Source organism: Schistocerca americana, chromosome 2, assembly GCF_021461395.2.
Source record: "Schistocerca americana isolate TAMUIC-IGC-003095 chromosome 2, iqSchAmer2.1, whole genome shotgun sequence".
NCBI lineage: Eukaryota > Metazoa > Arthropoda > Insecta > Orthoptera > Acrididae > Schistocerca > Schistocerca americana.
In genome coordinates, this window is record NC_060120.1 from 206,390,361 (window position 1) to 206,417,702 (window position 27,342).

Here is a 27,342-nt window from a genome sequence, read left to right on the forward strand (position 1 = left end):
ACTGGTGATCGTCGAGGGGACACTGAGTAGTGCACGGTACATCCAATCCGTCATCGAACCCATCGTTCTACCATTCCTAGACCGGCAAGGGAACTTGCTGTTCCAACAGGACAATGCACGTCCGCATGTATCCCGTGCCACCCAACGTGCTCTAGAAGGTGTAAGTCAACTACCCTGGCCAGCAAGATCTCCGGATCTGTCCCCCATTGAGCATGTTTGGGACTGGATGAAGCATCGTCTCACGCGGTCTGCACGTCCAGCACGAACGCTGGTCCAACTGAGGCGCCAGGTGGAAATGGCATGGCAAGCCGTTCCACAGGACTACATCCAGCATCTCTACGATCGTCTCCATGGGAGAATAGCAGCCTGCATTGCTGCGAAAGGTGGATATACACTGTACTAGTGCCGACATTGTGCATGCTCTGTTGCCTGTGTCTATGTGCCTGTGGTTCTGCCAGTGTGATCATGTGATGTATCTGACCCCAGGAATGTGTCAATAAAGTTTCCCCTTCCTGGGACAATGAATTCACGGTGTTCTTATTTCAATTTCCAGGAGTGTACTTTGACTACTTGCTTAACGCAATACATCCGCGATTCTGCATGCTATGTAATTCGACAAGTCCTTAGTAGGTTTCCAGAGGTATCTGAAATAATATGTCTTCGCACAGACCATGCAGTTCTATGCTCTTGGTGGATTACCAGAGGTATATGACATAAGATATCTGTGCACCGATCATGCAGTTCCCATATATTATGCCTCTGGTAGGTTGCCAAAGATATCTGACCTAAGATGTCGATGCAGAGATCTCGCAGTTTCTGGAGGTATCTGACATAAGATGTGTATGCTCGGGTCACACAGTTCCCATAAATTATGAGCTGGCAGTTGCGGATGCGGAGCTGGCGCCCTATGGATTCCCAGATGTGTTCCATTGGCTACAGATCAGGTGAACTTGGTGGCCAAGACATCAACGTGAGTTCATTATCATGCCCCTTAAACTACTGTAAGCATAATTCTGGTCTTGTGGCTCCGAAAATTTTGGTGCAAGAAACTACCGCCTTCAGAAAAAAACATGAAGAATGAGGCATTGATTGATGCAGGTGGTACCAAATAATGTTCATTAGTCCAGAACCGTCGAATGCCTTCGATTAGCATCACAGGTCCCATGGAAACCCATATGAATATACCCCATACCACATAATTGCCTCCACTGGCCTACGTCTGTGGTGCAGGGCATGGTTGATGGTGTATCCAGACGTGATCATATATCTGGTGTAACAGAAAAATGTGAATTATCTGGTCAAGCTTCACGTTTTCACTGAGCCACTGTCCATTCTCGACGATTCTGGTCTGTCAACAGATGAGATTGTTGGGTCAACTTAGGGACAAAATGCGGATCGTCTACTGTAGAGCCCCAAGTTCAATATCCTGCATGCTGTGCTCTATAACACTTGTGCCTGTCCCAGCACTGTACTCTGCCCTCAGCTCTGCTACAGATCTCCATCTATTGTACATCACCAAGTGGGAAACCCCACCTCCAAGTCCTGTGATGTGGTGTGGACATGTAATACAACATCCCCTACTTGTTCTTTTACTGACCTACAAGCACTTTCCATAGAAACTTGCGACAGTAGCACATCAACTGCCACCCAGCCCTGCTGTCTCTGGGATGTGGACTCTCCATTTTGTGGCCCAGATAGTTGCTGGAGTGACTCCCCCATTTTTGTCTGCTCCACTTATACAGGATGTAAAGAGTCTACATACAGACATTATTTTAATATGTAACTACTTCAGTGTGTTAGTTGGTTTTTCTCTGCATCTAATAATCTTCCTGCAAACAAATGACAATTTACTGCCTGATGTTTCCTGCATGGTCGCAACTGCATCTTGTAGTGGACTACACCTGCCAGTATAGACAATCCATTTTGTCTCCAAACATCCACACTTCAATGCCTGAGCAGCTGCACAAACGAAAATAAACATCAATGACTTGCTTGTGTCACGTTTACTTGGAGATACTAATCAACCTAAAAACATGCTGCTTATAATACCTAAAATTATTAGTCTACAAATGAATTAAATACTGATGTAAAGTTTTTCAGTACACTGTCCTCAGTAATTGACAGAAACATCTGCATTTATACACCTAACATCCTGTATCCTTTTCTTACCTTGTCGCATGCACACAATATCACCAGGCGACCTTCAGTCTTGCGGTGGCCAGCGGTCATGTTTTGGCTCATCAGTGTATATATGATATTCTTGTCTCCACTAGACAGGTTGACAATAAAGTAAAACAATTTTTTAGTGTTGTTGATCTGGATTACCATCACTGCTTTTAACAGCTTATGTCTCTGTTGATATAGACCTTGACATACCTCACAATACTTAAGGTTCCAGGTCACGATGGGTCATAACGAAATAAACCAAGGAATGATTGCCCATTTCTACATAGTATAGTGTTCTTTTGGAAGTTTCACTCTGTAGTTTATTTTTGCGATTCACATTTGTCATTTTGCACAGTTAGAAAGTGTACCAACCAATGAATCCACATATATTGTATATACTACATATATGTGTGTGTGTTTGCCGCATGACCTCCTAAACCACTGGAGCAGTTTCAACCACACTTGGTAAACATATTCTTTACTGTCAGGCAACAATAACTGTGTGGGTAAGAACCACCTACCTAAGATAGTTCAGCAGATATGACATCACAAAATTAAATGGGTGGATAAACGCGGCATCATGCATGAAGTTTAAATTTTATTTCTTCTGTACTATTAACTGTATTCGCAATAACTTCCGCAGACGGTATCCACATACGCTGCTAAATGCATCTATAAAATTATTTCATGACATCACACGTGGTTCAGGAGATATGACGTCATAAACACTGAAATTCGTGAAAAACTGCCTCATTGTGCTTGACGTTTAAATGTATTTCTCCTTTGCTACTAATTCTATTCTAATATATTTTCGAGACAATACCCATATTCGTCACTGAATGTATCTAGTCAGATACATCATAGTACAACACATAGTTCAAGAGATTTGACATCATAAACACTAGGATGCGAGAGAAATTGCCTAATCATGCATAAACTTTTAATACGTTTGTTCTTTACTATTGAGACACTCTTACAGTCGAGACAGTTTGAAGAAATACCTGACATCTTGCAACACCTTTGACAACTTTCAACTGCTAAGGGCAAACGACATAAGTGAAAACAGTAGCTATCTATAGAGTTATCAACAGGCAATGCAATAGAGACGTTTACAAAATCGTGTTGTAGACGCGCGAAGCACCTGGGCCCAGTACGTTGAAACTGTACGGGATCGTTTCTTAATTAGGATACTGTAGTTATGCATTTCTAAATTACATATATTTCATTATACGATTGTTTCATAACTTCGAAACTGTTTTCACCAATACATGAAAATGAATTTTCTTCAATAGTTCACTACAAACACATTTTATTTTTTGTTTTCGTTTCTAATAGAAAATTGGGAAAATGGATACCGTGTGAATGCCGGTTTTGTCAGTTAACACTGGTACAACACCTAACCTTTACATGCTATTAGTTGTATACCTCATTGTGGGAAGCGGAACTGTTGAAAGGTTCTTTTATTTTATGTACGTGTTTGCTATAAATCTCATTATAGTACAACATGGGTTAATAACATGAAACAGATAAAATAAATTGGCTACGTGTGAGTAGGACTCACGTACTGAGGGTGGACTGCAAACTTAATTGCGTATATAGATAGTTTAAGCATTACGAGAACCAATGATATTGACGATTTTGGCCTATTATTGACATTGCTATTGACAAAATACGTTTGCAGGGATTCCAAGACTTTCAATAATGTTTTAGTTATAAATCTGAAGTCGAATAACAAACGACAAAAGAAATATTTTTCTTCGTGTTGTATAATTACAGATTAACAGTTTCGGATTTTTCCTTTACTTGTACTGTGAAACCTTGCTTCTTGCCAAATTTCATGGTTCCAAGTCATCGGGAAATAACCTATAGGTTCCGATGAGTGAGATTTCCAGTATGAAAAAATGTGATAAACGGCCGCTTCTTTTCGCCGTATTCACTTACAAGCTTAAAATTTTTACACCGTGAAGGGACCATAGACTTCAGTATGTAACATAAATTTGAACTTGATACGCCAACCTGTTACAAAGAAAAGATGTATTAACAGACGGACAGACAAATAGACAGACGGATAAAAAAATGAGAAAAAAATATCTTTTCATGTTACACAATTATTAGAAATTAAGAATTTTCGTTTTTTTTTTTTTTTTTTTTTGCTTTGCTTGTACTGTGGAATCTTGTTTCTTGCCAAATTTCATGATTCTAGGTCAACGGGAAGTACACTAGAGGTTTTGATAAGTGAATATTGCGAATATGAAAATACGTAACATAAATGGCTGTACCTTTTGATTGCAGCGACTTAAAGCTTAAGGCTTGTACACCGCTGAGAGATCAGAAACCCTTAATAACTGACATAAATTTAACCTTGATACGTCGTCTCGTTCCTGAGAAAATGTTCCTTAACAGTCGAAGAGATACAGAGGCAACCGGACAACAAAACGGTATTGGCGCACTGAACCCTAGTATTAGTATCTGGAACATACAACAGAAGGATGCGTGTCAGTTATATTATTACGTTTCAGCAAGTATCCACAATTCATACTATTGTGTTGGTACCATTTAGTAATTTAATCTCGAATCCGATAAGTATTATTGATCACAAAAAAATAAAGAGAATGTGACTTTTTCTCTGAAGACAAATCGTTTGCAAGCGTTGTAGTGGAGCGTCGATGTTCACGGATTTTGCCGTTCCTCTCAGGACGTGGAGGAGTTCGTTTCTCCGTACCAGCACAGTGAGGACCCAGTGAGCGACTTCCGCCAGCTGCTGCAGAGCGAGGGCTACCAGGTGCTGCACTGTGACGTAGCGCCGCAGATGCTCTTCTTCCCGAGTGAGATGCAGCGCAGAGGTGAGCACCTCCTTTAGTGTCCCAGAAACAACTAGTTACACGTGTCTGGATGTAGCTAACACCCAAACATCCAGATGTCAGACGCTCACATCTGTACCAAATGTTGTATGCCGATAGTGTGTCAAAAAAACTCCGATTTAGTTCGTACTATGTTCTGTCGTCGAGCAGAACGGCGTAAATGTAATTAAATGTAACACCGGATCTACGGGACACAAAAAGCAGTACTACGAGTAACTATCACGTATATTTCCCGTGGGGAAGTTAGTAGAGCGTTAGATTATCGTTCCAAGGATAATGGGTTCAAAGCCCAATGGTATCAAATTTTTACTATATTGTGAGCGAAAGTGTTATATGGGACAACGTCATCTTTAGGACATGTAAAAGGGCCATTTGGAGTTTACAGCATTGTTCTCTTGGAAGTCTTCTTTCGCTTCGTTTCTTTGAAAGTAGTAAACCTATAGAGTGCATTTCTAATTTCACAGAATATACAACCAGAACACAAAATAAAGAATCGTTGCATCACACGTGCAGAAGTAATAGTATTGATAATAATAATAATGATAAAAGCTGTAATAATAATAAAACTAATAGTAATAATAATAAAGAGTGTGATTCATTCAGGAACAAAGGCTTCACAATCCTGGCTGCATACTAAGAGGTGTGTGAAGCAAATTGCTTTCGTTCACCAAGAACATTTGATGAATCTCACATCTGCGCATGCACCCTGTAGATTGCAGAATGAAAGCTTGTGTCTGAAACAGAACTTTGTTGAAACTTTAAAGCCATTATCCACCGGTAATGGTGGGAATTAGGGAATCGTGGAGAACCCAACTGATTTTTTGTGACGGACTGCAGCTTAAGAAGATTTTTCCGTTGTTGCTGACTGATCTCTTCCGAAGAATCTCGAACAGCATCAGACATTTTACGCGTCATATGCTCGTACACTCTGAAGAAATGAAGATCGGACGGTTGACAAATAAAGATTGTGTTTGCTGGAAATACGTCAATTGCGATTTACTTTCCTGGTAGGTTATTTTGTACATGCTTCTCAAGAAAAACACTAGTGTCTTTGCAGGGCCCACAAGAATCCAATATTAGCAATAGTTTGTTCTATATAAATTTCACGCATAAACACTCAACAAGAGTTGTGATCGGTGGGGTGCGAACGCGTGACCTTGTACGACAACCTCACGTTCTACCTACTCACCCACTCAAGATCTAGCAAACAATAGCTGATAGATAAACTTTTCCTGTGCTCCGTATTTCTGGTGTTATTTATAATTTACGCACTTAGCTCGAACTAAATCTGTGTTTTGGTTGATGCTCTATCGACATACAATATTTGGTACCGATCTGACTGTCTGACACCTGGAGGTTTGGGTGTCAACAGTAAAGGTTGATCAAAAATGTTAATCAAATGCTATTGTAGACAGCCTGCCTCACAAGTCGCTTATCTAGAGTGTATTCTTTGATGAACATGTGTGTAGGTTAATCATAGAATGCTATTGGTGATGAACCCCTCAATGTGGTGTAATAATTACTTGACTTGCTGGACTGGCCTCAGGGGATGTCCTCAAGATGCTTGTCCTCAAGCTGCGATGGAGAAAAATTTTCTCGCTGCAAGATTGGCCTCTGTTGGTGATGAAGAGGTGAGCTGTCGTTAGGCCCGTAAGGAGAAAATTATTCTCGCAACCGTTCTGGACAACGTATTGTCACCCCGACAGTGCTGCTGGTAGACCAGTTCCAGGACGAGCCTGTTGCAGGATCGACCCAACTACTCGTAGAAGGAATCATAGGGGCAGTTATTGAGCCCCATCTGTCCTCCCTCCATTGGGGATAAACAACAAAACACAATATCCAAATATCAAAACTCACAGGGAGGAATGGCGTGAGGGGTGAGCTGTACCAATTTACACAAAGGTTGTACTTTTCGTTACACATTTATTTTCGAATACAAAAATGGCATTAACCTGAAGACAATCTTGATTAGGAAATTTTTGCTCTGTTTACAAATCACAATACTATCATGCACCTGGTAAACAAAGTCAGCTGCCACAATTACCAAAACATAAGCTCATTTAAACATTGTTGTAGTCGTCGTCATCGTGCCTAATCGAGGACCCTGAACTCTGTGTACTGTAGCTTATATAGCAGACTGCTTTTCCTATTTCATTCTTGGGTGTGCTGTATCTTATACTTCTCGTAGGTCTTCTTGTTGCACTGCTTACTTGTTGTTTTTCCTTTTTTTGCTCTTGTTGTGTTGGGCGCTCGTAGCTACTCACGCAGCAGGTCCGTCCACATAGTTGTCGTTTGCCGTTGCACCTAGTTGCCCAGGCCACTGACGAGACAGCAGATACTCTACAATTTTTATCCTGTCACTCCTGCTAAGCGAAAATATACCGATGTCAAAACACTCACAAACACACCAAAACACCATATGGCAGAACAACCTGCTCCCACATGACCACCTTCTCAGTAAGATGGTCACAATTCACTGTAACACTTTCACTAGTCTTGAGGAAAATCGAATTACGCGACCCGAGCTTGATGTTCGTGTTTTTTTATCTTCACGCTGTGTGCTGGGGTGGTGGTGAAACTGGAGTGTCTTCCGGCAATTTAACGTCTTCGTTTAGCAAATATGCAGTTTTCAGTCGGTCGATGGAAATGTTTTTTACTTGGTCTTTCATTTCGAATCCAAAAAAATTTGGTGTTCTTTCCACGACATCGTATGGGCCTTAATACGGTGGTTCTGTCAACCTTTACAAATACGTGTGTTAACGTGCTGAGGTCATTGTATACAAATGGTGTCTGTTTTACTTTGTGAGCTATTTGCACAGGTTTCAGCCAGTTCCTATATTGTTTTAGTTGTGAAACAAATTGCGGTAAGTCTGAATCCCTTTTTGTTCCGTCTTCTTGAAAAAAATCACCAGGTGTCCTGATGAGTGGATTGAAGATGATATGCAGTAGTTTGAGTTTGATTACAACCACATATTTTTTATAGTGCTTGAAATAGCTCAGAATTAAATTGTCTTCCACAATCGGTTACTATTGGTAAGGTGCGCCAAATCTAGAAATCCAACAACTGAAGAAAGCTTGAGCTACAGCTTCTGTAAGTACGAGTATATTCGAAGTGGTATTACCTCAGTCCAATTCGTAACTCTATCGATGCATGTTACGTGTATCCATCAGAAGGAGGCATTGGCCCTATCAAATCAATACGAATTACTTTAAAACGTTCATCAGTGTCGGGAAAGTGTCCTATTGGTGAATGCACATGTCGTGGAACGTCGTTGTTTTTTTGACAACCATTACAAGCTCGTGACCAATTTGCAATGTCCTTTTTCATATTCATCCACACACATTTTGACGTCATCATTTTTACAATTGTCTTGATACCTGGATGAGCCAAATTATGATAATGTTGAAAAATAACATAACGGAATTGTTCAGGAATATAAGGTCGAATACTTTGTGTCGAGATAAGCGAAGTATTATTGCCAGGTTGCAGTTGATAAAGCTCTTTATCCTTTTCTTGTGCTTGGGCTATCTCTTCATAGCTAATTGGAACCAATTCTTCAAGCCTTGAGAAGCTATCAGCCACAACATTTGCTTTACCAGAAATATGTCGCAAATATGTTGTAAACTGTGAAATATTGTGGAGATAACGTAATTGGATTGATGTTGCTTTCTCATTCTTCTGCATATGTTAGAGGGGCACGATCGGTATAAATAATAAAGTATTTACCTTCTAGCAAATATCTGAAATACTTGACAGCCATATATATACTAAATAGTTGTCTGTCATATATGGAACTTTTTTGAAAAGAATCCAATAGGTTTCCATTGTACATCTTGCCACTGTTGCAATACAGCACCAGCTGCAAGATCTGATGCAGCCATAAATAATGCGAGTTGGTTGTGCAAACCCGGAAATGTTAAAAACGTTGCATTTACGAGATCTTCTTTACATTTTTGGAACTGAGCAATTGCTTCTTCTGTCCAGTCAATATGTCTTCGGTCATTTTTAGTTGTTCGTTTTAGGTAATCATTCAACAAAGCTTGGTTTTCTGCAGCATGTTCTAAATGCCTGCGATCAAAATTGATTATTCTTAAAAATTTTCGAAGTTCGCTAACAGTTTCAGGTCGCTTGTAGTTCATCAGCACAGACATTTTTCCTGGATCCGGCTTCGCTCCTGCAGGTGTGATTAATTATCCTAAGAATGTCAGTTCTTTCACTCCAGATACCGATTTTCCAACCTTTATTACCAGACTATACTGATTCAATTGTTTAAAGAGTAAATTTAGATGTTCAGTATCTTGTTCTGACGATTCTGATGCTATTAAAATATCATCCAGATATGGAAAGCAGAAATCCAGCTCTCTCACAACTTCATGTATAAACCTCTGAAATGTGCTACGTGCAATTCGAAGTCCGAAGGGCATATAATTAAATTTATACAGACCAAAAGGTATAATAAACTCTGACTCTGGTTTGTCTAGTTCGGCTAACGAAATTTGATAAAGTAGGTCAATCTTGGAGAATATCTTCTTATTCTGCAGCACAAAATTTACGTCATCTACTCGAGGGACTGGATGCCGGTCTGGGAGAGTCCTATCATTAAGACGACGACAATCCCCACAGTCTGGCCACTGACCATTTGACATCATAACAAGGTACAGTGGACTGGCCCATTGTGATTGTGATGGACATATAATACCATTATTCAACACAAACTGAAATTCTTACTTAGATATTTGCAATTTATGTGGGTCCAAACAACGAGCTTTACTATCCACCAGTGGCCCATTATAAGTAGTGATGTAATGCTGTACTTTATGCTTTAACACCTTTTGGTACTATAGATGGTTTTATTAGCTCAGGAAATTTTTGTAGCAGCTTTGAATACTGACATTTTGCATAGAGTGGGCTTACTGAATCGTTAGCATTCACAGTGGTTACCTTTGCCGAAATTTTTGACATATTAATGTTATCTATAGCTTATTATTTTTCAGATCTACGAGTAAACCAAAATGATGAAGAAAATCGGCTCCCAATAGTCCCTTTGATACATCTGGTACTATAAATAGCCATTCAAACTTACATTTAAGACCTAAATCAATGGTTCAGCTTTGACCCTTAAGTTTTTATTTCAGAACCATTTGCGGCAGAGAGACTAAAGTCAGAGGGTTCAAGTTTTTTAGTTTTTGACACTGGTATAACATACAAATCTGCACCGCTATCTACCAGATAAGGTCGTCCATAAGTTCTGTCTTTAACAAATAATCGATATTGGCGGCTTACTGTGGGAACTGGAGTAGAACACTCAAACGCTTTTGACTCTACCCTTGCTTGTTTTCCTTGTTTTTCCATTGGCAAGACGGTACACACTTTTCAGGTTTACACCGTGAGCCAAATTTGAAGTGATGATAACAATATTTACCATTTGTTTTGAACTGTGTTCTGTTTCTACTTCTGCTGCGCGGTCTGGATCTATTTGTTTCTCGAAGCGTCTTAACTTCATTTCTAAGTCTTTATTTTTTACAAGAAGATCTTGGACTGATAAGGAGGTGGAAGGAACTGACTGGGCTGAGGTAATTTGATGCTCCTCAGCATATTGCATCTCCACTATACGATCGGCCATCTGCGCGATTTTGTCCGTCGTTCCTTGCGATATCACTAATATACTTCAACTATTACTTCAAAGTTTATCGAGCCACAATTTTTTTAAAGCGTTTTCCGACAAGTTGGTCCCAACACAGTTCCGCGTTTTTCGTAATAACTGCTAGGTTTCATATCGCCCAGTTCCAACCCGCTCAACAGTTGTTTTATTTTACGCTCCTCACTTTCCTTGAAAATAGTTAAGAGTCGTTCTTTTGCCAGCGAATATTTATTATCTTCATCTCTGGTTACCAGATCCCAGATGTTTTTGACATATTTCGGTTCAAACTGGGCCAGCAGGTAATTTAACTTAGTTGCTTCCGTTGCTATAGCAGCGATTATAAACTGAGCTTCGGTTTGGTAAAACCAAATATCGGGCTATTCTACCCAAAAGGGAGGACGCTTTACGCTTACCTTATTGATTTCCCGAGTACTCACGGGATTGCTCCCTCAAGTTCACTTCCTGTCGGCATTTTGAGTATTTTTATTAAATACTGTCTACGACGAATTCCAGCAGATTCCGCGTTGGACAATTCGCCCAATTCCCCGATAATTATGTTGCAGGTTTTATTTTTGTTTCCCCTCGCCGATCACGTCGGAGTCGCCATTTATTAGTGGTGTCTAACTAAGGTAAACACACACAAATAAGCTTATAACTTCTTTATTATATAATTTTATAAGACATGAATGAGCGGGTTACTTAGGCACAATACAAATAGCGAGGTTTGCGTGCATCCCATGCGCGATGCTAGCTGTTTTCACAAATTATTCAGCTGCCAAAATCATCGAGGATGGCCTCAGAACTCAGGTGGCATTACTCGTCTAACATTAACAGATCTGCTCTCTGTACTTGTCCGGATTGGACAGGAAAGTCGGCCACTGGCCCATCAGGAAAGGCATACCGTACTGGCTACGCAGTATGATCAGGAATGGGTCTTTTGAGTCATCAGTCTTCTGAATGGTTTGATGCGGTCGGCCAAGATTTTCTCTCCTATGGCAACATCTTCATCTCAGAGTAGCACTTGCAACCTACGTCCACAATTATATGCTGGCTGTATTCCGATCTCTGTCTTCCTTTACAGTTTTTGCCCTCTACAGTCCCCTTTAGTGCTACAGAAGTCAGTCCCTGATATCTTAACAGATATCCTATCACACTGTCCCTCCTTCTTGACAGTGTTTTCTACACGTTCCTTTTCTCTTGATACTGTGCAGAACCTCCTCTTCTAGCTTTACCAGTCCACCTAATTTTCAACATTCGTCTGTAGCACCACACCTAAAATGCTTCAATTCTCTTACTTCCCATTTTCCCACAGCCCATATTTCACTACCATACAATGCTGTGCTCCAAACGCATACTCTCAGAACTTTCTTCCTCAAATTAAGGCCTATGTTTGATACTAGTAGACTTGTCTTGGCCAGAAATCCCCTTTTTACCGGAGATAGTCCACTCTTGATGTCCTCCTTGCTGCACCCGCCAGTGGTTATTTTGCTGCCTAGGTAACAGAATTCCTTAACTTCATCTGCTTCGTGACCATCAATCCGAATGTTAAGTTTCTCGCTGTTCTCGTTTCTGCTGCTTCTCATTACTTTCGCCTTTCTTTGATTTACACTCAAGCCATATTCCGTACTCGTTAGACTGTTCATTCCATTCAGCAGATCATGTAATACTTCTTCACTTTCACTCATGGTTGCAATGTCATCAGCGAATCGTATCACTGATACCCCTTCACCCTGAATTTTAATTTCACTCCTGAACCTTTCTTCAATTTTATCATTGGTTCTTCGATGTACAGATTGAACAGTAGGGGCGAAAGACTACATCTCTGTCTTGCACCCTATTTAATCTGGGAATTTCATTCTTGGTTTCGGCTCTTATTATTCCCTCTTGGTTCTTGTAGATGTTGTACATTAACCGTCCTTCCACATAGCTTATCCCTATTTTTCTTAGAATTTCTAACATACTGCACCATTTTACATTGTCGAACTCTTTTCCTAGGTCGACGTATCCTATGAACGTGTCTTTATTTTTCTTTAGTCTTGCTTTCATTATAAACCGCAATGTCAGAATTGCCTTTCTGATGCCTTTACCTTTGCTACAGCCAAATTGATCGCCATCTAACACATCCTCAGTTTTCTTTTCCATTCTTCTGTATACTATTATTGACAGTAACTTGGATGCATGAGCTGTTAAGCTGACTGTGCGACAATTCTCGCACCTGTCACCTCTTGCAGTCTTCGGAATTGTGTAGATGATATTTTTCCGAAATTCGGACGGTATATTGCCAGACTCATACAATCTACTCAACAACGTGAATTGTCGTTTTGTTTCCTCTAATAATTTTAGAAATTCTGGTGGAATGTTATCGATGCCTTCTGCATTATTTGATCTTAAGTCCTCCAAAGAAATCTTAAGTTCTGATTCCAATACTGGAACCCCCGTCTCTTCATAATCGACTCCTATTTCTTCTTTTATCACATCAGACAAATCTTCCCCCTTCTAGACGCCTTCTGTTTTACTCTTTCCACCTATACGCTCTCTACTCTGCATATAACAAGTAAATTCCCGTTGCACTCTTAATGTTACCACCGTTGCTTTTAATTTCATCGAAGGTTGTTTTGACTTTCCTATATGCGGAGTTAATCATTTCTTTTTCGATTTCCTCACTTTTTCATGCAGCCAGTTCGACTTAACTTCCCTGCACTTCATATTTATTTCATTTGTCAGCGACTTATATTTTTGTATTCCTGAATTTCCCTGAAATTTTTTGTACTTCCTTCTTTCATCGATCAGCTGAAGTATTTCTTCTGTTACCCATGATTTCTTTTCAGTTACCTTCTTTGCACCTATGTTTTTCCAGCTTCTGCGATTACCTTTTTTAGAGATGTCCATTCCTCTTGCACTGTACTGCCTACTGGACTATTCATTATTGCTATATCTACAACGTTAGAGAACTTCAACCGTATCTGGTCATTTCTTAGTAATTCCGTATCCCATTTCTTTGCGTATTGATTCTTCATGACTAATCTTATAAACTTCGGCCTGCTCTTCATCACTACTACATTGTGATCTAACTCTACCTACATCTGCTTCTGAGTACGCCTTACAATCCAGAATCGGATTTCGAAATCTCTGTCTGACATTGATGTAATCTAACTGAAATCTTCCGGTATCACCCGGCCTTTTCCAAATATACCTCTTGCTCTTGTGAGCCTTGAACACAGTATCCGCTTTTACGAACTGAAATTTATTAGAGAATTCATTTAGCCTTCTCCTACCATTCCTTGTCCCAAACCCATATTCTCCTGTAGCCTTTTCGTGTGCACCTTCCCCTAAATTGTATTCGAGTCCCCCAAGACTATTAGGTTTCATCTACCATTGCGAATTTTATTATCCTTTCAATACCTTAATGTATTTTCTCTGTCTCTTAATTTTCAACTTGCGACATCGGTATGTATAGCTAATCTGTTAACTGTTCACCGTAACACATTGTCAGCGCTACCTTCCTATTTATTTATTTATTGTTCCGTGGGACCAAATTAAGGAGAAGTCTCCATGGTCATGGATCGAGTCAATACATGAAAGTATAACACGATATTAGAAACGGATAAAATGAAATATAAAAAAACATATTCAGGTGACAAGTCATAAGTTTGAATGAAGAAAATCAACAATGTAACACTGGAATTTGCTTAATTTTTTAGCTCTTCCAGGAGCTCCTCGACAGAATAGAAGGAGTGAGCCATGAGGAAACTCTTCAGTTTAGACTTAAAAGAGTTTGGGCTACTGCTAAGATTTTTGAGTTCTTGTGGTAGCTTATTGAAAATGGATGCAGCAGAATACTGCACTCCTTTCTGCACAAGAGTCAAGGAAGTGCATTCCACATGCAGATTGGATTTCTGCCTAGTATTAACTGAGTGTAAGCTGCTAACTCTTGGGAATAGGCTAATATTGCTAACAACAAACGACATTAAAGAAAATATATACTGTGAGGGCAATGTCAGAATTCCCAGATTTTTGAATAGGGGTCGACAAGAGGTTCTCGAACTTACACCACATATAGCTCGAACAGCCCGTTTTTGAGCCAAAAATACCCTTTTTGAATCAGAAGAATTACCCCAAAAAATAATACCATATGACATAAGCGTATGAAAATATGCGAAGTAGACTACTTTTCGTGTTGAAATGTCACGTATTTCAGATACTGTTCTAATGGTAAATAAAGCAGCATTTAGCTTCTGAACAAGATCCTGGACATGGGCTTTCCACAACAGCTTACCATCTATCCGAACGCCTAGGAACTTGAACTGTTCCGTCTCGCTGACAATATGCCTATTCTGTCTGATCAAAATATCGGTTCTTGTTGAATTGTGAGTTAGAAACTGTAAAAACTGAGTCTTACTGTGATTTAGCATCAAATTATTTTCCACAAGCCACGAACTTATTTCATGAACTACATTATTTGTTACTGTTTCAATATTACACACAAGATTCTTCACTATCAAGCTGGTGTCATCAGCAAACATAAATATTTTTGAATCACCTGTAATACTAGAAGGCATATCATTTATATAAATAAGAAACAGCAGTGGACCCAGCACCGACCCTTGGGGAACGCCCCACTTAACAGTGCCCTATTGGGACTGAACATCATTACCACTCTCAATATTGCGGAGAATTACCCTCTGCTTTTTGTTCTTAAAGTAAGAGGCGAAACAATTGTAAGCAACTCCCCTTACTCCATAATGTTCCAATTTCTGCAGTAATATTTTGTGGTCAACATAGTCAAAAGACTTCGTTAAATCAAAGAAAACACCTAGCGTTCGCAACCTTTTATTTAATCCGTCCAAAACCTCACAGAGAAAAGAGAATATAGCTTTTTCAGTTGTTAAACCATTTCTAAAACCAAATTGAACATTTGGCAGCAAATTATGTGAATTTAAATGCTGCAGTAACCGTGTATATACAACCTTCTCGATAACTTTAGCAAACACCGATGGCATAGAAGTAGGTCTAAAATTGTCAACATTATCAATGTCTCCCTTTTTATAAAGTGGCTTCACTACCGAGTACTTTAATCGATCAGGAAACCGACCACTCCTAAAGGAAAAGTTACAGATATGGCTGAGAACTGGGCTAACATACATAGAACAATACTTCAGTATTCTGCTAGATACCCCGTCATATCGATGAGAGTTCTTGGTCTTTAGTGATTTAATTATTAACTCAATCTCCCTCCTGTCAGTATCATGGAGGAGCATTTCAGGTAACAGTCTCGGAACACTTTTTTCTAAGAGTGCTATATGATTCCCTGTTGGGACTAGGTTTCTATTTAGTTCACCTGCTATATTCAGAAAGCGATTATTAAATACTGTACATATATGCGACTTATCAGTAACACGGACATTCCCACTACGCACTGATTCTATATCCTCGACCTGTCTCTGCAGACCAGCAAGTTCCTGTACGACTGACCATATGGTTTTAATTTTATCCTGAGACTTAGCTATTCTATCTGCATACCACATACTTTTTGCCTTCCTAATAACATTTTTAAGCACCTTACAATACTGTTTGTAATGGGTTGCTGCATTTAGATCTTGGCTGTTTCTAACGTTTTGATATAATTGCCACTTTGTTCTACAAGATATTCTTATCCCTCTAGTCAGCCACCCAGGCTCCCTGTTTGTGCTAGTACCCTGTTTTAAACGTTCTAACGGAAAGCAACTTTCAAAGAGCATGAGAAAAGTCTTGAGAAAAGCATTATATTTAACGTCTACTGTATCAGCGCTATAAACAGCTTGCCACTCTAGTGTACAAAGGCTTCTACAGCAACTGGATCAGCTTTCCTGAACAGCTGATGACTATATTTAACACGTGTTGCAGCACAAAAATCTTTTAAAGTTAAAATTTGTCCATCATGATCTGAAAGCCCATTCACCTTTTTGCTAACAGAATGCCCTTCTAGTAATGAGGAATGAACAAAATTGTTGTCTATGGTTGTTCTACTGTTCCCTTGCACTCTTGTTGGAAATAATACGGTTTGCATAAGATTATATGAATTAAAGAGGTCTACCAGCATCCTCTTCCTTGCACAATCACTTATACAATTAATATTTAAGTCACCACATATAACTAAGTTTTTGTATTTCCTATAAAGTGAACCAAGAACCTCCTCTAGCTTTAGCAAAAATGTTGTGAAATCGGAGTCTGGGGATCTATAAATAACAACAGTTAGAAGTTTAGCTCCGTTAAATTTAACCACACCTGCACAACATTCAAACACCTTTTCAGTGCAGTACTTTGAAACATCAACTGACTCAAATGGGATGTTTTTCACATACATGGCTACTCCCCCACGCCGCAAAGAGCTCCTCGAAAAGCTGCCAGCCAACCTGTATCCTGGTAAAGGAAGCCTCTGAATTTTCTCCTTATTTAAGAAGTGTTCAGATATACCAATAATTTCAGAGTCAACATCTATAAGCAGTTCACTAACTTTATCTCTAATACCTTGTATATTTTGATGAAATATACTAATTGCCTCATTACTCGGATACCTAAGCTTTGTCAAAAGTGATTCCCTTGTTATAGAGACTTCCCTTAAGCAGGAATACTTATCAGCTGACTTCAATCTAAAAAAGGTGCAGCTCTAACACCCACTACTGCAGGAATTTTCCCATGAGTGATCCCACCAACCCCACCTATGCTGTCATTTATAAGCTTTGCCAACCTCCCCTTCCCATACCTGTTGATGTGTAGGCCATGTCTAGTGAAACCCGTCCTGCTCATAGACTCCTCCGACACCACTGAAATGTGACCCATGCTTTCTGTCATCAGCGCACCCCCAAGTCTCATGTTATTACGCCTGACGGCTGTATTAAGATGAGGCCGATCGTGACGCTGAAACAGTTCCACGAAATGCACGTTCGTGTTGCCAGTCTGAGTGGCTATCTTTTCCAGGTCCCCATCTATGTTATACTCCCCATCCCTATCAATACTATTACCAGCCCCACCCAATATCACAATCACCTGATCCTCTTTAGTAAAATCCCTACATAACCCCCATATGTTAACAGTCACCTGAGCCAACCCTGCATTAGGCTTCACAATGCTGGTGACCTGGTACTCACTCCCCAGCACTTCCTGCAACTGCTGGCCTACACCTCTGCCATGAGAACTACCTAACAGCAGAACCTTCTTCTTCCTCTTCGACTTTGCAACTGTTCTAGGCACAGTAACTACTGAGGTCTGCTGCATACTTCCTACATCTACAGCTACTAGAGATTCCTCTCCACTAGACTCTGACAGTTGGTCATATCTATTGTAAGCACCAATAATAAAACTATCTGAAAATCTTCTTCTCCTAGCAGATCTCTTGCCAACAGCCAGCTCCCATTCCCCAACCCCCTTCTCCCTCCTCATCCTATCTAGCTCCTCCTGTGCGTTTTTCAACTGCACCTGAAGGGCACAGATCTTACGCTCCTGCTCCTCTATCAACTTACTCTTGCTACATAACCTGCAGTTCCAGGAGAGGATCTCACCAGAATGCCCACTGGCTTCCCCACTGCATTCCCCCCAGTGAAAATACTTCGAACAAGTCTCACACCGCAATCCACTACTCACGAACCTACGGCAAAGCCCACACTTCTCACTCATGGTAAAATTTTACTTTTTCTAAGTTCCGCTACTACAATAAGATGATGTTAAAAACCTGACTACAATAATCACAAACTTACTCTACAAGGGAAGTAACTGCTATTATTAACAGTATTAATAAACAACAAATGTGAATATAACAAAAGACTAATACAGAAAGAGAATCAAACGTCTAATGACACAGTAACGAAGCTGAAAACAGTTCCCAAAAGGTTCTTATGAAATTATTTCACTAGAAAACACTAAGAACACCGGTTGAAGACTACTAAAGTTCCTAAATAAACCACTATACACAAACAATTAATTAGTACTTAGCTTTCGATGCGCCGCTACTGCTGCAACTGCTCAGCGCGGAATGTAAACACAGGCAAGAGGTTAAGTTGCTCTATACGAAACACTCACAACGAAACACTTATAACGAATCCTACTCCTGTTATATCATTTTCTGCTGCTGATGATATTACCCTATACTCATCTGACCTAGAATCCTTGTCTTCTTTCCATTTCACTTCACTGACCCCTACTATATCTAGACTAAGCCTTTGCATTTCCCTTTTCAGATTTTATAGCTTCCCTATCACATTCAAGCTTCTGGCATTCCACACCCCGACTCGTAGAACAGTATCCTTTCGTTGATTATTCAGCCTTTTGCTCATGAGCACCTCCCGGAGATCCAAATGGGGGACTATTCCGGAGTCTTTTGCCAATGGAAAGATCATCATGGATCTTTCTCAGTTACAGGCCACATGTCCTGTGGATCGACGATATGTGTCTTTAAGTTCCATTGCCTTCTGCATCCTCATTGCTGATTCTTCCGCCTTTGCAGGCACTTTCCCACCCCAAGGTCAAGAAAGTGCCCTGAATCTCTTTCCATTCCTCCGCCCTCTTTGACAAGGCCGTTGTCAGAGTGAGGGTAACTTCTTATGCCACAAGTCGTTGGCCGCCAATGCTGATTATTAATGAAAATTTGAGCGGTGGCGGGTTTCGAACTCAGGACCGAGGACGTTTTAGGTTATGAATCAAAGACGCAACCGCTAGACCACGAGAATTATCAGACGTCGGTAGCACCTCATAACTATTGTTATGTCGTACGGAGCCAGCCACGCTGTCTGTTCCGTCTGTCGCCTTCTGCTCAATGACGTGCGAACAGACCACTGTCCACCAATCGCTCTCGAGTGATGATGAACTGGTCAGGTGCTGCATGTCAGCAGACACAGTAACAACCAGGCTACCAAGGCATTCCAACGGCACCACGGGTGTCACAGTTCTAATCACCAGTGCCATGATGTCGCCACAGCTTTGAGCGGCGCGCCAAAAGTCTGTCGACTCTGGCCAACACAGCGTCCAGCTGTTTATGGACTGCAGGCAGTTTTCTATGCGTCCGCTCACAAGATCTTACTGGGTAAAAGACTGAATACCCTCTCATAAAATACAAACAGAGCAGGAGGAGTAACTGAAAGAGTACAGCAGACACCTGCAAAAGAGAAAATTACCTGACTGTGGCGCTTCTGGGCTGAAGAGCGCAAGATGCTACGTAAACAATAACTCACTGAACGTAACTGCATAGCACATGGGCACACGACGTACTGAGGCTACCAACTGGCTGATCTAAACATCGTAGATTTACGTAAAGCTTGTCTAATTGACCTAAAGAACGTGATCGAAGCAGAATGAGCAGGAATCCAATGCGAAAGGTCTTCAATAAACCGTAAAATAAATCTATGGCACCCCATATGAAAAGATATTCGAAGAAACTTTTGTCGTAAGTAAAGTCAGCAAGCAAACATAAATCAGCTATTCAGTCACACAGGGACTATAATGACATCAGAGCTGAAGGTTACAGAGAGAAGATCAAATTACTGAATTCGGTCTTCCGAAAATATTTCACCCCGCAAAATCGTAATACTGACTTCAATCATAAGAACTTTCGGTCATCACACACACATCAAAATGGCAGATAAGATAATCGACCAGTGGGCACAGGTATTACAGCAAAATCTTCACACTGGCCATCATGTCATGGCACCATCACGTCGAGGTGTATTCACACTGTCCATCGTGCTGTGTCATGTCATGTCACGTCACATCAGTTCAAATCTCATGATATCAACTCTTGTGGCTGTTTATGTGTATAGACTTCTTTGTCTATTATATGTATTCTTAGGTATCTATGCTAGACGTTTGTGTTTTGTGATTTTATGTAGTATTCCTTTGCAAACTGGCAAAAGCACATTAAAAATAATAAATAAAAATCTCTATTCCTGAACAGTATTCCTCTGTTAATATTATTTTACTGTGCAGGTATATAATCCAGTAGATTATGGGCCTACAAAGGCTGAATTGAATAAGTTTGACCAGTAAATTGTGTTAAACTTAATATTGTTTGCGAGCAGTTTATAACGTAATATCGTATTGTAACTGAGCAATTAACTTCTGCCCAAATGAGGTGGATTGAGGCGCTATCTAAATATACAACTTGGAAGTTTCTAGCAGAAGCTTATCTGCAGTTGGACGATCCTTGGGATGTCGCTGATGGAATCTTAAAATCTACAGATTCAGATTTACAGACCGAAAATCGTAAGGCAAAAATCAAATTAACTCTTCTAGTCGATCCTGTTACTTACTTTTACACAGAAAAGGCCAGCACGGCAAAGGAAGTATGGGACAATCTAAGAAGAGCTTTTGAAGACGGAAGTTTGACTAGGAAAGTTAACTTGCAAAGAGAGATTATCGCCACAAGTTTAGTCAGATGTAGAAATGTTGATGAATCAGCGAACAAAATCATCTCCACTATGAATCGTTTTAGAAATATTGGACTCGGCATTGCTGATAAATGTATTGGTACCTTGTTACTAGAGGGACTACCTGTAAGTTCTCTCACATGATAATAGGCCTAGAGAGTTCAGGTAAATCAATTACAGGCGACAATGTATAAGTCACGGTATTAGAAGATGTTAAGAATGTACAAAAATATTCTGTTCCGGACAAAGGAACGGCTTCGTATCGAAAATACAAAAAGAAGAAACTTGTTCGATGTTATAAATGCAAAAAATGGGACATTTTGCATCGCACTCCATGGAAAAATAAGTACACAATAAAAACGTCTTGTTTCAAAAGGAACAGAAAGGAAGGAAATCAGTAAAGGTAAGACACTGCTTGTTGTTCTTGTGGTAAAATTAGAAGTAAGAGTGCAGATTGGTTTCTTGATTCTGGAATGTCAATGCATATTACCAAAGACCAATGAGTTTTATGCGATGTTTCACCTAAAACACACATTATTGTTCCAACAGTGGATGTTCCCAATTACAATGTGGATGGGTAGGAAAGATAAATTTTAATTTTAATGCTAAAGCACAATCACACGGTATTACAGCCCATAATGTACATTATATTAAGAATGTTGCTAAATATTTGCTTTCAGTTGGTGAAAAAGTGAATAAGGACTACAAGATAATTGTTTTTATTTAAATAGTTGAGTAACAATTGATCAGAGTGGTAGTGGGATAGCCAAAGCTAGTAAATAAAAGGTTAGTTATCAGTTAAATGTTCCTGAAGTTGGTAATAGTTATCAAATACATTCCACAAAAAGTTTTTTATGGCATAAAGGATTCGACATCTTAATAGGAAAAGTATGGCCTTGTTAAAAGATATAGCAACAGGATTAAAGGAATACAAGTGTTTTAATTTGCGTTGTTAAATTTGTATACAATGAAATCAAGCCAGATTACAGTTTAAGTAATTAAAAATAGATCTACTGAGCTTTTACAGTTGATACACAGACCTCTTTGGGCCTATGGAAAAGGAATCTATGAGAGGCAGTTGTTATTTCCTTACCTTGATTGATAATTTTATGAGATATATCCACGTTTATTTCCCTAGAACCAAGTACAAAGAGAGCGAGATATTTGCCAGTTTCGGGTCATGGTGGTAAGAATATAAAAGTTATCCGGTAAGAAAATAGTACCGAATATGTCAATAAATAGTATAGACAACAACTGAGTGAACTGGAATGAGATATCAAACTGCAACTCGCTTTAGTTCTGATCATAACTAAGTAGCAATACAGGCTAACAGAAAAATTGTACAGAAAGCAAGAAACGTGATAAATGATGCAAAATTGCCAAAATGTTATTTGGCCGAAGCACTTTCAACTACAGCGTATCTAAATAATAAATCATCTACTAAAGAAGTACTAGACATGACACCATACGAAGTTTGGATTGGAATGAAACCTTCTCTAGATCATCTAAGAATTTTTAGAAATAAGACCATTGTACTAACTGCCAAAAACTTAGAAGAAAATGCGGCTCTAAATATGAAAAAATCCTTTTCATTGGAAACTGTGAAGGTTCCACAGGTTATAGATTCATAAAGCCTGAAACCAAAAGGGTAATAACTGGCGGGGTTGTAGCATTCTTATAATCTGGTGAAATCGAAATGATTGGTGGAAAATTATTTGCATGTATTAATCCTGAAGCAGATGCCCAAGAACATGCAAGGCACCAGTAAGTTTAGAAGCGAAACCCCTTGAAGAAGTCCAGGAACAGTCTTATATGTTTATTGAAGATGAAATGGATAATGCGAACCTGGAAACTCCAACAGCAAAGGAAATAAATTTACAGCATTCAACATGTACAATGTAAGCTAAATTGTGTCCAGATTATGAGATGTACATGGCTTCTCAAACATGCAACAGTAAACCCCTTATAGTTGAAGAAGCCTCATGCAGTTTATTTGAAGAAATATAGAACAGGAATTAGTCCTTTACATAAATAATATTTATGAATAAGTAGATGCACCACAAGGAATGAAACCATTATAAGTGAGATGAATCTTCAGTATTAAAAACACTGAAGATGCAGTACGAAATTTTAAAGCTTGTTTGGTAGTTACAGGTATTTCTCAGGTAGAGGGCATAGATTATAAAGAAATATTCTCAACTGTAGTGAAATATGTTTCTTTAAGATATCTCTTGTGGCTTGTTGTAAAAGAAAATTTATTAATCCACCACATGGATGCATCTCAGTGGAGAAATGGAGGAAGAAATCTTTGTGCTTCCTCAAGAGGAAGCCAAGAAAAATCTTCAAGAATATAATTTATCATCTGGAAAGGATCATGTATGGTCTTAAAAAGGTTGGATAGTGTTGAAATCAGTGCTTATATAAAGCATAAACAGTCAGCGTCTGATCCTTGTGTGTATCACAGAAAAAAACCTTGATTTTCGCTATATGTGTTGATGATATCTTTATTTTGACAAAAAGTGAAATTTCAGTGAATAGTTTCAAGGGAAAACTTCAATCTGAAATTCATATGCATGATTTAGGTGAGGTGAAACAATATCTTGTTATGAAGATCATAAGAACTGACGATGAAGAAGAACTATTGATTGTCCAATCAATGTAGAGAAAGAGAATACTAGAAAAATTTGGCCACGTAAGACAGTTTCCTCACACCTATGGAACAGAGGGTGGAGCTGAAGCGGGAATGTGTGGGATCGCCAGATACAAGTTACTGGTGCACTGGGCGCCGGCCGCTGTGGCCGAGCGGTTCTAGGCGTTTCAGTCTGGAATTGCACTGCTGCTACGGTCACAGGTTCGAATCCTGCCTCGGGCATGGGTGTGTGTGATGTCCTTAGGTTAGTTAGGCTTAAAGAGTTCTAAGTCTAGGGGACTGATAGCCTCAGATGTTAAGTCCCATAGTGCTTAGAGCCATTTGAACCATTTTGCATTGGGACAGTCTTATTGCCACACCAACACACTGTGCTCATGGTGTATAATGTGGTGGTGATGTGACGAGACGGATGGCGCTGTATAAATAATACCCCATGCGTTGTGGGGAACTCGCGTTAAACTCGACCAGTGTGACCTGAGACAAGCAGAACTATATACCTGTATACTCGTCTACACTGGTCTGTTGCTCAACTAACACTGCTCTCCGCTTTGTATTGAGCGCACCTATGTGCGCCGCACTGTTGCCAAAATTTGGCCTAACCGTTAATCTGTGGGTACGCTGGCGGCGAGCACAGCAAACTACGGCTCGCGCATTTCTTGGCGCGGCTGCCACAAAGTTGTTAGTAGCAGAAAAAGGTGAAATGCGTAAAAAGGAATTCCATTATTTGGAGGCAGTAGGAAGTCTTTTATATTTAGCATAAACTTTTAGGCCAGATATTGGCTTTAATGCTAATACTGTGTGCAAATTTTGAAAAGACCTTAGAATGAAACAGTGGGTTGCGGTTAAAAGAACGCTAAGATATTTAAAAGGAACTGCTGATTACCAAGTAAGTAATTGTAGGACAGGAAACTGGAGTCTGGAATGTTATAGTGATGCAGACTTGGGAAAAGAACTGCATAACAGACATTCTACTGGAGGTAGCTGTTTCAAGTTGATGGGGCGATTAATCTCCTCGTCTTGCAAGAAATAAATAACAGTGGTTTTGAATACTGTTGAGGCTGTCCATATCATATTGTCTTTCACCATAGAAGAAGTGTTATGAAATCTAATAGATGAAACTGAGCCACATACGATTTTTTAATCTACCAAAGTGTTTTCCGACAACATGGGAACTATCAAGCCAGTTCAGAAGCAAATAACAAGTTGCCATCCAAGCACATTGACATTAGGCACCATTTTATTGGGTATCCCTTAAAGCAGAAGGATATTACTCTAAGCTATTTGTGTACAGAGAAAATACTCTCTGATTTATTGACCAAGGCTCTCAGTAAGACAACTTACAGAAATTGGAAAAACTGTATGGTTTAACAACGTAGAGTTCCATGTGCAGTGGAGGAGGAGGAGATTAGTGTTTAACGTCCCGTCGAGAACGAGGTCATTAGAGACGGAGCGCAAGCTCGGGTGAGGGAAGGATGGGGAAGGAAATCGGCCGTGCCCTTTCAAAGGAACCATCCCAGCCCATGTGCAGTGCTTTGAAACGGTGTAGTTTTCAAGATTATTGTCATCATCATCAGTGTTCTGCCTAAAAGCAGGTTTTCACATCGTAGTTCTCCAGGCTGTCCAGACTTCTGCCACCCTCTTCAGGTCTGCATAATTTCCTCTTCCCTTTATTTCATCTATCATCTTATATCTCCTTCTTCCTCTCAGTCTTCTCCCACAAGCCAATCCTTCAAAGCATCTACTAGCAAGCACTCCCTTCTCAATGAATGTCCCAACCAGTTCTTTTTCCTTTCTCTTACAGTCTTCGGCAGACATCTTCTCTCACCAACCCTTTCCAATATTCTTTCATTACTCATTCCTTCCATCCAGCTTATTCTCTCCATTCTCCTCCACATCCACATCTCAAATGCTTCTAACCTTTATTCATCCTCTCGTCTCAGTGTCCATGTTTCTGCCCCATATAGAGCTAGACTCCAGACAAAACATTTGCCAAGCCTTTTCCTTACTCCTGATCTAATTTGCCACATAAGAGTCTCCTCTTTCTGTTGAATGCCTCCTTCGCTACGGTAATTCGAGTTTTCACCTCCTGGTGACATCTCAAGTCTTCAGTTATTGTGCTTCTGAGATATTTAAATTCACTTACTTGGCTAATGGTAGATTGTCCTATTTTAATATTGGACAGTCTGCGTCTTGTACTGATGACCATACTCTTTGTTTTTGCTGTGTTTATTTGCATCCCATATTCCACACAAGCTTCACTCAGATCTTTGAGCATGTGATTCACTGTTTGCTCACTTTCTGTCACTAACACCATGTCATCAGCAAATCTTATACATTCTATTCTCTTTCCACCAATACATATTCCTCTTTTCCCATCTAAGCTTTTCGCAACAATCTCTTCAAGGTATACGCTAAACAACAGTGGGGAAAGGCAACAACCATGTCTAACACCTCGTCCAATGCTGCTTCCTTTTGACATTTCATTTCCACTCCTTATGGTTCAAATGGCTCTGAGCACTATGGGACTTAACATCTATGGTCATCAGTCCCCTAGAACTTAGAACTACTTAAACCTAACTAACCTAAGGACATCACACACATCCATGCCCGAGGCAGGATTCGAACCTGCGACCGTAGCGGTCGCGCGGCTCCGGACTGAGCGCCTAGAACCGCTGGACCACCGCGGATGGCCCACTCCTTATCTTTACTTTCTGGTGTAAATATAGATTCTGTATCAGTCGTCTCTCTTTCCAATCTACTCCTTTCCTCTTCAAGATATCCATCAGCTTGTTCCACTGAATTCTGTCAAAAGCCTTTTCTAAATCTATAAAAACAGCAAAGATTCTCTCCCCTTTTCCATATATCTTTCCCCTATAGTTCTTAGCAGGCCAATAGCATCTCTTGTTCCTTTTCCTCTTCTAAATCCGATCTGCTCCTCTGGAATCTCTCTATCCAGCTTGCCTTATAACCTTTTATTCAACACTCTCAGCTAGACCTTAGCTGCATGAGAAATTAGACCGATGGTCCGGTGCTCTTCACATTTCCCTCTCTCTCCATTTTCTCTATTTCCTCGCATTTCTGTTTCATCCATTTTTCTCTTGCTTCTTCAGTTTCTCTTCTTAATTCATTATTCAGTTTCCTGTACCTCTTTTTGCCTTCTTCAGTTTCTACACTTTTCCACTTTCTGCGCTCTTCCATCTTTTCCAACACGTTATCCATTCTTTCCTGGTGCTTTGGGATACTTTAATTCCTAGAACTTCTTTGGCAGAGCCCATGAGTCCTTCCCTCATTTTTATCCACTTGTCATTAACACTTTCATCAGCACTACCTCTTTGTCATTTTTCCATAAATCTGTTCTCCAAATCTGATGCCTTTCCTACCTCATTGAGTCTTTCTATGTTCAGTCTTTCCTTTGCTTTACCTCTCCAGAGTTTTTTCAACTTCACTTGTATTTGTGGTCTGAATTTATATCTGCTCCTGGATAAGCTTTAGCATTCTTCAAGAAGTTCCTAAACCTTTTTGTATTAGGATGTAGTCCAGCTGATATATTTCCCTATTCAAATTTGATATCCATGTGTAACGTCTCCTTTTGTGGTGTTCAAATAATGTGTTATCCACTGCTAATGAAT

General features: G+C 39.8%; 1 protein-coding gene across 1 annotated transcript in view; it reads left to right on the forward strand.

Moving 5' to 3' along the window:
• LOC124593885 (juvenile hormone acid O-methyltransferase-like) overlaps nucleotides 1-27,342 on the forward strand; it is a 139,510-nt gene that overhangs the window by 66,908 nt on the left and 45,260 nt on the right. Inside the window, exon 4 of the mRNA XM_047132231.1 lies at nucleotides 4,862-5,009. Coding sequence (XP_046988187.1) covers nucleotides 4,862-5,009 — 148 coding nt within the window. The remainder of the gene's footprint in view (nucleotides 1-4,861; nucleotides 5,010-27,342) is intronic.